General features: G+C 42.7%; 1 protein-coding gene across 5 annotated transcripts; it reads left to right on the top strand.

Annotated features, from left to right (window-relative positions):
* The first annotated feature begins 319 nt into the window (after positions 1 to 319).
* On the top strand, positions 320 to 9,198 carry LOC103640708 (putative disease resistance protein RGA3). Of its 5 annotated transcripts, none has more exons than XM_008664194.2 (4): positions 320 to 629; positions 740 to 4,809; positions 4,889 to 8,814; positions 8,894 to 9,117. In XM_008664194.2, the coding sequence occupies exon 2, from the start codon at positions 898 to 900 to the stop codon at positions 4,780 to 4,782; it is 3,885 nt and encodes a 1,294-aa protein (XP_008662416.1). In that variant the 5' UTR covers positions 320 to 629; positions 740 to 897; the 3' UTR covers positions 4,783 to 4,809; positions 4,889 to 8,814; positions 8,894 to 9,117. The 5 variants fall into 5 exon arrangements, with proteins under 5 accessions (XP_008662416.1, XP_008662415.1, XP_008662414.1 ...); XM_008664193.2 differs by having other exon boundaries at positions 368 to 629; positions 869 to 1,561; positions 5,564 to 8,814; positions 8,894 to 9,198; XM_008664192.2 differs by having other exon boundaries at positions 368 to 629; positions 740 to 1,561; positions 5,564 to 8,814; positions 8,894 to 9,198.
* Positions 9,199 to 9,470: the final 272 nt, after the last annotated feature.

Genomic DNA, 9,470 nt, shown 5'->3' with positions numbered 1-9,470 from the left:
TTACATCATTTTCTCTCTCAAATACGGAAGGAGAGTAAGAATTAATAGGGTGTTTGGTTTGAGTAATGAGCTAGTCCATAATTTTCTCACTTTTCTTTTTTTCAGTTGTAAAATAGGATGAGTTGATCTATTAACACCTCATTCTTTACAATTAATTAGTTAATACTAATATTAAGAATGATAAACTTATAGAATAGACCTGTGATACATCGTCTTATTTTTATATTAAATAATTCTTTAAACCAAAATCCCCTTAGAAATTAATCATGTCACTCTTTTTTTTTCAGAATTACTATAGGTCCCAACACAGCCGAATAACACAACTGAATCTGTCCCTGTCGTAGAGCTACCCAGAAGCTTCCTTTGTCTCTATCGATGCTGACTCCTTCACCCCAACAGCTCCCAATGTTTCCACCTTCCCCTCTCCACGCTGCTTTCCTCTCCCAGCGAGCAGTCAGCAGTCAGCAGCACCACCGGTCTCCTCCACAACAAAAAACAGATATTCTATCGTCAGCAATCCTGCGTTCCCTGCCCGACGGAGGTGCTTCCCTCGTTGCTGCGTTGCACTGCGGCGGCCTCGAGCTTGTTGTCGATTCCAGCTCCATGCGCCCATGATTTACTTTACTTGTGTAAGATCACCAATCTCCAGTCTCTACTGCTATTTCCCCCTTTGCGTTGCTGGAAAATAATTGGTTTGTCCATTTAGATTCACTAATTTTATGCGTGTTTCCAATTCTAGGTTTTCTCGAGTCTGTAGCGGTTTTTATCAGCTGCTTGCCTTCTGCAGAAGAAAAAGAAAAAAAAAGAACAGCTTTGTTACTACTTCCCATCGTTCACCCATTCATATTTTTTTTCTTGGTTCACAAAGTAAGAGGAAGCACAAACTACTCCAACTTCATGGCGGACTTGGCGCTAGTTGGCTTAAGGTGGGCAGCATCGCCGATTGTCAAGGAGCTTCTTACTAAAGCTTCAGCTTACCTCAGTGTGGACATGGTGCGTGAGATCGAACGACTACAAGACACTGTCCTGCCACAGTTCGAGTTGGTGATTCAAGCGGCCCAGAAGAGCCCCCATAGGGGCAAGCTGGAATCCTGGCTTCGGCGTCTCAAAGAAGCCTTCTATGATGCCGAGGACCTGCTGGACGAGCATGAGTACAACGTCCTTAAGGCCAAGGCCAAGAGCGGAAAAGGTCCCCTGCTCCGAGAGGATGAAAGCTCCTCCACTGCAACCACTGTCATGAAGCCTTTTCATTCTGCTATGAACAGGGCACGCAACTTGCTCCCTGGGAACAGAAGGCTAATTAGCAAGATGAACGAGCTCAAAGCTATCCTGACAGAAGCCCAACAACTTCGAGATCTTCTTGGCTTGCCACATGGCAATACCGTCGAGTGCCCAGCTGCAGCACCTACCAGTGTTCCCACAACCACATCACTTCCCACTTCCAAGGTTTTCGGTCGCGACAGGGATCGTGATCGCATAGTAAAATTTCTTCTCGGCAAGACAACAACTGCTGAGGCAAGCTCAACTAAGTACTCCGGTTTGGCCATTGTTGGATTGGGAGGAATGGGGAAGTCTACCTTAGCACAATATGTCTATAATGACAAGAGGATTGAAGAATGCTTTGATGTCAGGATGTGGATCTGTATCTCGCGCAAACTTGATGTGCATCGTCACACAAGGGAGATTATAGAGTCTGCAAAAAAGGGAGAGTGCCCACGTGTTGATAATCTCGATACTCTCCAGTGCAAATTACGTGATATACTACAAGAGTCACAGAAATTCCTGCTTGTCTTGGATGATGTTTGGTTTGAAAAATCTCATAGTGAGACAGAGTGGGAGTTATTCCTTGCTCCATTAGTCTCTAAACAGTCAGGGAGCAAAGTTTTGGTTACTTCTCAAAGTGGAACACTTCCGGCCGCTATTTGTTGTGAACAAGAACATGTCATTCATTTGGAAAACATGGATGATACTGAGTTTTTGGCTCTTTTTAAACACCATGCTTTCTCTGGAGCAGAAATCAAAGACCAACTGTTACGCACGAAGCTGGAAGACACTGCAGAGGAGATTGCTAAAAGGCTTGGACAATGTCCTTTGGCAGCAAAAGTTCTGGGTTCTCGATTGTGCAGGAAAAAGGATATTGCTGAATGGAAAGCTGCTCTAAAGCTTGGAGATTTAAGTGATCCCTTCACATCTCTGTTGTGGAGTTACGAGAAGTTAGATCCACGTCTGCAGAGGTGCTTCTTGTATTGCAGCTTGTTGCCAAAAGGTCACAGATATAGACCTGAAGAGTTGGTTCACCTTTGGGTGGCAGAAGGATTTGTTGGTTCATGCAATTTGAGTAGGAGAACGTTAGAAGAGGTTGGGATGGATTACTTCAATGATATGGTCTCTGTATCTTTCTTCCAATTGGTTTCTCAAATGTATTGTGATTCGTACTATGTCATGCATGATATCCTTCATGATTTTGCAGAGTCACTCTCTAGGGAAGACTGCTTTAGATTAGAAGATGATAATGTGACAGAAATACCATGCACTGTTCGACATCTATCTGTTCATGTTCAAAGTATGCAAAAGCATAAGCAAATTATCTGCAAGCTATATCATTTACGCACTATTATCTGCATCGATCCGCTAATGGATGGTCCAAGTGATATTTTTGATGGCATGCTACGGAACCAAAGAAAACTGCGTGTATTGTCTCTGTCATTTTACAGCAGCAGCAAGTTGCCAGAATCTATTGGTGAGCTGAAGCACCTCCGGTATTTGAACCTCGTCAGGACGTTAGTTTCTGAATTGCCTACATCATTATGTACTCTCTACCACTTACAATTACTTTGGTTAAACCACATGGTGGAGAATTTGCCTGACAAACTATGCAATTTAAGAAAGCTACGGCATCTAGGAGCGTACGTGAATGATTTCGCGATTGAAAAGCCTATTTGCCAAATTCTGAATATAGGTAAGTTAACGTCTCTACAACACATTTATGTCTTTTCTGTACAGAAGAAGCAAGGCTATGAGTTGCGACAGTTGAAGGACTTGAATGAGCTTGGTGGCAGTTTAAAAGTGAAAAATCTTGAGAATGTCATTGGAAAGGATGAAGCCGTAGAGTCGAAGCTATATCTGAAAAGTCGCCTTAAAGAGTTGGCATTTGAGTGGAGTTCCGAGAATGGCATGGATGCAATGGATATTCTAGAAGGTCTAAGACCGCCACCCCAACTGAGTAAGCTCAGAATCAAAGGTTACAGATCTGATACATATCCTGGGTGGTTACTAGAGCGATCCTATTTTGAGAATTTGGAAAGTTTTGAGCTTAGTAATTGCAGTTTGCTAGAAGGCCTACCACCAGATACAGAGCTCCTTCGGAATTGCTCTAGGTTGCGTATAAACTTTGTTCCAAATTTGAAGGAACTATCTAATCTTCCAGCAGGCCTTACAGATTTATCAATTGATTGGTGCCCACTGCTTATGTTTATCACCAACAATGAGCTAGGACAGCATGACTTGAGGGAAAATATAATAATCAAGGCAGACGACCTGGCATCTAAACTTACATTGATGTGGGAGGTGGATTCAGGAAAAAAAGTTAGGAGTATACTGTCGAAAGACTATTCATCTCTGAAGCAGTTGATGACATTGATGATGGATGATGATATATCAAAGCATCTTCAAATCATTGAAAGTGGTCTGGAGGAAAGAGAAGATAAAGTATGGATGAAAGAAAACATCATCAAGGCATGGCTCTTTTGCCATGAGCAGAGGATAAGATTCATTTATGGAAGGACCATGGAGATGCCATTGGTTCTACCGTCAGGACTCTGTGAACTTTCTCTTTCTTCATGCAGTATTACAGATGAAGCTTTAGCTATTTGCCTTGGTGGCCTCACTTCACTGAGGAATTTAAAATTGAAATATAATATGGCATTAACTACACTTCCATCAGAAAAGGTGTTTGAGCATTTGACGAAGCTTGACAGGTTGGTTGTAATAGGTTGTTTGTGTCTCAAATCACTGGGGGGCTTACGTGCTGCTCCATCTCTTTCCTGTTTTAACTGTTGGGATTGTCCTTCTTTAGAGCTAGCACGGGGAGCAGAACTAATGCCGTTGAACCTTGCTAGCAATCTCAGCATCCTTGGCTGCATTCTTGCAGCTGATTCGTTCATTAATGGCTTGCCACATCTGAAACATCTTTCCATTGATGTCTGCAGATGCTCCCCATCCTTATCGATTGGCCACCTGACCTCCCTTGAATCATTATGTCTAAATGGTCTCCCTGATCTTTGCTTTGTTGAAGGCTTGTCTTCCCTGCACCTTAAGCGCCTAAGTTTAGTAGATGTTGCAAACCTCACTGCCAAGTGCATCTCACAGTTTCGTGTCCAGGAATCGCTCAGGGTTAGTAGCTCTGTATTGCTCAACCACATGCTAATGGCTGAAGGGTTTACAGCCCCACCAAATCTTACTCTTTTAGATTGCAAGGAGCCGTCAGTTTCATTTGAAGAACCTGCAAATCTCTCATCCGTCAAGCACCTGCACTTTTCATGTTGCGAAACAGAGTCCCTGCCTAGAAATCTAAAATCTGTCTCAAGTCTGGAGAGTCTTTCTATAGAACAATGCCCCAACATAGCATCTTTACCAGATCTGCCGTCCTCCCTCCAGCGCATAACTATATTGAATTGCCCCGTCTTGATGAAGAATTGCCAAGAACCTGATGGAGAAAGCTGGCCAAAGATTTCGCACGTTCGTTGGAAGAGCTTTCCACCAAAATCGATCTGGCTTCCTTAGAGTTGCCACTTTGAAATAAATGAGAAGGTACAGGTTCTACTAATTCATTTTTTCCAGCACAATTGATGAGTTTCTCAATATTTAAAACATTTCATGTTCTAAACAGGCACCTTGACGTCACCCCTCTTCTCTTGAAGCTCCAGAGTTGAGGCTCAAGTCAGAAGCCAATCCGTCGTTAATGCTGCCGTCCCCGCGGTTCCCTGTTTTTGCCGCTTGTATTGCTCCGCTATTTCAGTTGCTATATCATTCATTCCTTGGTTGTGCACAATTGCCAATATGTATTTCTCTGACAGAATGAAGTAATAACTGTGGCCAGGGCTTTTGTTTTCATGTGCACAATTGCTATATCATTCATGTGGCAATTAGTATAAATACTCCAGGCAATGCAATAGAGAAGATAGTTCATTTTCCTGCACTTGTGCTTGTGGATGGTGTAGCAGAGAAGTTCACCATGGAACCAGTTCCAGTAATGTGTGTGCTACAGTCAAAATAGGTCGTAATTCTCTGCTACGTACAGTCAAAACGTGTCTGCTACAGTCCGAGTGTTTCTGGAGATTCGTTGTTGGCGGATGATGAGCTACATTTGTACACTATGGATTGAGCTCGAGGACTTGTTCATCTACTTGCTCTATTACCAGTTAAAAGGTGATTGCTTGTTGTTTGTCACCAATTGGATTGATTACAAGTGTGCTTGCTGGTGTAGGAGATGAAAAGGCCTTGTATTTTAGTGCATCAAAACTGAAGGTTTTTGGTGGTATGCTCCATTCTGTTGGATTGGGAGGAATGGGGAAGTCTACCTTAGCACAATATGTCTATAATGACAAGAGGATTGAAGAATGCTTTGATGTCAGGATGTGGATCTGTATCTCGCGCAAACTTGATGTGCATCGTCACACAAGGGAGATCATTGAGTCCGCAAAAAAGGGGGAGTGCCCACGTGTCGATAATCTCGATACTCTCCAGTGCAAACTACGAGACATACTACAACAGTCAAAAAAATTCCTGCTTGTCTTGGATGATGTTTGGTTTGAAAAATCTGATAGTGAGACAGAGTGGGACCTACTCCTTGCTCCATTAGTCTCTAAACAGCCGGGAAGCAGAGTTTTGGTGACTTCTCGACGTGAAATGCTTCCAGCCGCTGTTTGCTGTGAACGAGTTGTTCGTTTGGAAAACATGGATGATACTGAGTTCTTGGCTCTCTTTAAACAACATGCTTTCTCTGGAGCAAAAATCAAAGACCAGCTGTTACGCACGAATCTGGAAAATACTGCAGCGGAGCTTGCTAAAAGGCTTGGACAATGTCCTTTGGCAGCGAAAGTTCTTGGTTCTCAGCTGTGTAGGAAAAAGGATATTGATGAATGGGAAGCTGCTCTAGAGCTTGGAGATTTAAGTGATCCCTTGACATCTCTGTTGTGGAGCTACGAGAAGTTAGATCCATGTCTGCAAAGGTGCTTCTTGTATTGCAGCTTGTTTCCAAAAGGTCATAGATATAGACGTGGTGAGTTGGTTCAACTTTGGGTGGCAGAAGGATTTGTTTGTTCATGCAATTTGAGTAGGAGAACATTGGAAGAGGTTGGGATGGATTACTTCACTGAGATGGTCTCTGGATCTTTCTTCCAATTGGTTCCTGAAAGACTTTATTCATACTATACCATGCACGATATCCTTCATGATTTGGCAGAGTCACTCTCTAGGGAAGACTGCTTCAGATTGGAAGATGATAATGTTACAAAAATACCAGGCACTGTTCGATATCTATCTGTTCATGTTGAGAGTATGCAAAAGCATAAGAAAATTATCTGCAAGCTACTTCATTTACGCACCATTATCTGCATCAATCCACTAATGGATGGTGCAAGTGATCTTTTTGATCAAATGCTACACAACCAAAGAAAATTGCGTGTATTGTATTTGTCATTTTACACCAGCAGCAAGTTGCCGGAATCTATTGGTGAGCTAAAGCACCTCCGGTATTTGAACCTTGTCAGGACATTAATTTCTCAAATGCCTAGATCATTATGTACTCTCTACCACTTACAATTACTTTGGTTGAACTGCATGGTAGAGAGATTGCCTGACAAACTTTGCAATTTAAGTAAGCTGCGACATCTAGGAGCATACCCATATTACTTTCATGGTTTCGTGGATGAAAGGCCTAATTACCAAGTTCCGAACATAGGTAAGCTAACTTCACTACAGCACATTTATGTCTTTTCTGTGCAAAAGAAGCAAGGGTATGAGTTGCGACAGCTGAGGGACTTGAATGAGCTTGGTGGCAGTTTAAGAGTAAAAAATCTTGAGAATGTCATTGGAAAGGATGAAGCCTTAGAGTCGAAGCTATTTCTGAAACGTCGCCTTAAAGAGTTGGCACTTGAGTGGAGTTCCGAGAATGCAACAGATATCCTGCACTTGGATATTCTAGAAGGTCTAAGACCACCACCCCAACTGAGTAAGCTCACAATCGAAGGTTACAAATCTGACACATACCCTGGGTGGTTACTTGAGCGATCCTATTTTAAGAATTTGGAATGTTTTGAGCTTAATAATTGCAGTTTATTAGAAGGTCTGCCACCTGATGCCAGGCTGCTTCGGCGTTGCTCTAGGCTACATATAAAAAACGTTCCAAATTTGAAGGAACTATCTTATCTTCCAGCAGGCCTTACAGAGTTGTCAATTCACAAGTGTCCACTGCTTATGTTTATCACCAACAATGAGCTAGGACAACATGGCTTGGAGGAAAATGTAATGAAGATAGACAACCTGACATCAAAACTTGCATTGATGTGGGATGTGGATTCAGGTTCATGTATTAGGAGAGCGCTATCAGAGGACTGTTCATCTCTGAAGCAGATTATTATGACACTAATGGATGATGATATATCAAAGCACCTCCAAATCATTGAAAGTGGTCTAGAGGAAGGAGGAGAAAAGGTATGGATGAAAGAAAACATCATCAAACCATGGCTCTTTTGCCATGAGCAGAGGATAAGTTTCATTTATGGGAGGGCCATGGAGATGCCACTAGTTCTACCGTCAGGACTCTGTAGTCTTTCTCTTTGTTCATGCAGTATTACAAATGAAGCTTTAGCTATTTGCCTTGGTGGCCTTACTTCACTGAGGAATTTAGAATTGAAATATAATATGGAATTAACTACACTTCCAACAAAAGGAGTGTTTGAGCATTTAGCAAAGCTTGACAGGTTGTTTGTAAGTGGTTGTTTGTGTCTCAGATCACTGGGTGGCCTACGTGCTGCTCCATCTCTTTCCTTTATTAACTGTTGGGATTGTCCTTCTTTAGAGCTAGCACGTGGAGCAGAACTAGTTCCGTCGAACCTTGATAGATACCTCAACATCCGTGGCTGCATTCTTTCAGCTGATTCATTCATTAACGGCCTGCTGGACCTTAAATACCTTTCCATTGATAGCTGCAGAAGCTCCCCATCCTTGTCGATTGGCCACATGACCTCGCTTCAATCATTACATCTAGTTGGTCTCTCCGATCTTTACCTTGTTGAAGGCCTGTCTTGCCTGCGCCTTAAGTTCCTACAACTAGTAGACGTTCCAAACCTCACTGCAAAGTGCATCTCACAGTTTCGTGTCCGGGTATCGCTCACCGTTAGTAGCTCCGTATTGCTCAACCACATGCTCATGGCTGAAGGGTTTAGGGTCCCACTGAATCTTTATCTTTTAGATTGCAAGGAGCCGTCGATTTCGTTTGAAGATCCTGCAAATCTGTCATCTGTCAAGTGCCTGCAGTTTTTGCGTTGTGAAACGGAGTCCCTGCCAGGAAATCTAAAATCTCTCTCAAGTCTGGAGAGTCTTCATATAGGGCGTTGCCCCAACATAGCATCTTTACCAGATCTGCCATCCTCCCTCCAGCGCATAACTATATGGGATTGTCCCGTCTTGAAGAAGAACTGCCAAGAACCTGATGGAGAAAGCTGGCCAAAGATTTCGCACGTTCGTTGGAAGAGCTTTCTACAAATACCGCACTGGCTTCCTTAGAGTTGCCACTTTGAAATAAATGAGAAGGTACAGGTTCTACTAATTCATTTTTTCCAGCACAATTGATGAGTTTCTCAATATTTAAAACATTTCATGTTCTAAACAGGCACCTTGACGTCACCCCTCTTCTCTTGAAGCTCCAGAATTCAGGCTCAAGTCAGAAGCCAATCCGTCGTTAATGCTGCCGTCCCCGCGGTTCCCTGTTTTTGCCGCTTGTATTGCTCCGCTATTTCAGTTGCTATATCATTCATTCCTTGGTTGTGCACAATTGCCAATATGTATTTCTCTGACAGAATGAAGTGATAACTGTGGCTAGGGCTTTTGTTTTCATGTGCACAATTGCTATATCATTCATGTGGCAATTAGTATAAATACTCCAGCCAATGCAATAGAGAAGATAGTTCATTTTCCTGCACTTGTGCTTGTGGATGGTGTGGCAGACAAGTTCACCATGGAACCAGTTCCAGTTATGTGTGTACTACAGTCAAAATAGGTCTTAATTCTCTGCTACGTACAGTCAAAACGTGTCTGCTACAGTCCGAGTGTTTCTGGAGATTCGTTGTTGGCGGATGATGAGCTACATTTGTACACTATGGATTGAGCTCGAGGACTTGTTCATCTCCTTGCTCTATTACCAGTTAAAAGGTGATTGCTTGTTCTCTAGTACCAATTGGATTCGTTGT

This window comes from Zea mays, chromosome 10, assembly GCF_902167145.1.
Source record: "Zea mays cultivar B73 chromosome 10, Zm-B73-REFERENCE-NAM-5.0, whole genome shotgun sequence".
NCBI lineage: Eukaryota > Viridiplantae > Streptophyta > Magnoliopsida > Poales > Poaceae > Zea > Zea mays.
Note: the sequence above shows the minus strand (reverse complement) of the source record. Positions and strands in the feature narration are given on the sequence as shown.

Bases quoted from the DNA above. Each gene is read 5' to 3' on its own strand.
- LOC103640708 (XM_008664193.2), top strand. From the start codon at position 898: ATGGCGGACTTGGCGCTAGTTGGCTTAAGGTGGGCAGCATCGCCGATT. The intron at 1,562-5,563 runs GAATGGGGAAGT...TTGGATTGGGAG, and splicing joins GGCCATTGTTGGATTGGGAG to GAATGGGGAAGTCTACCTTA.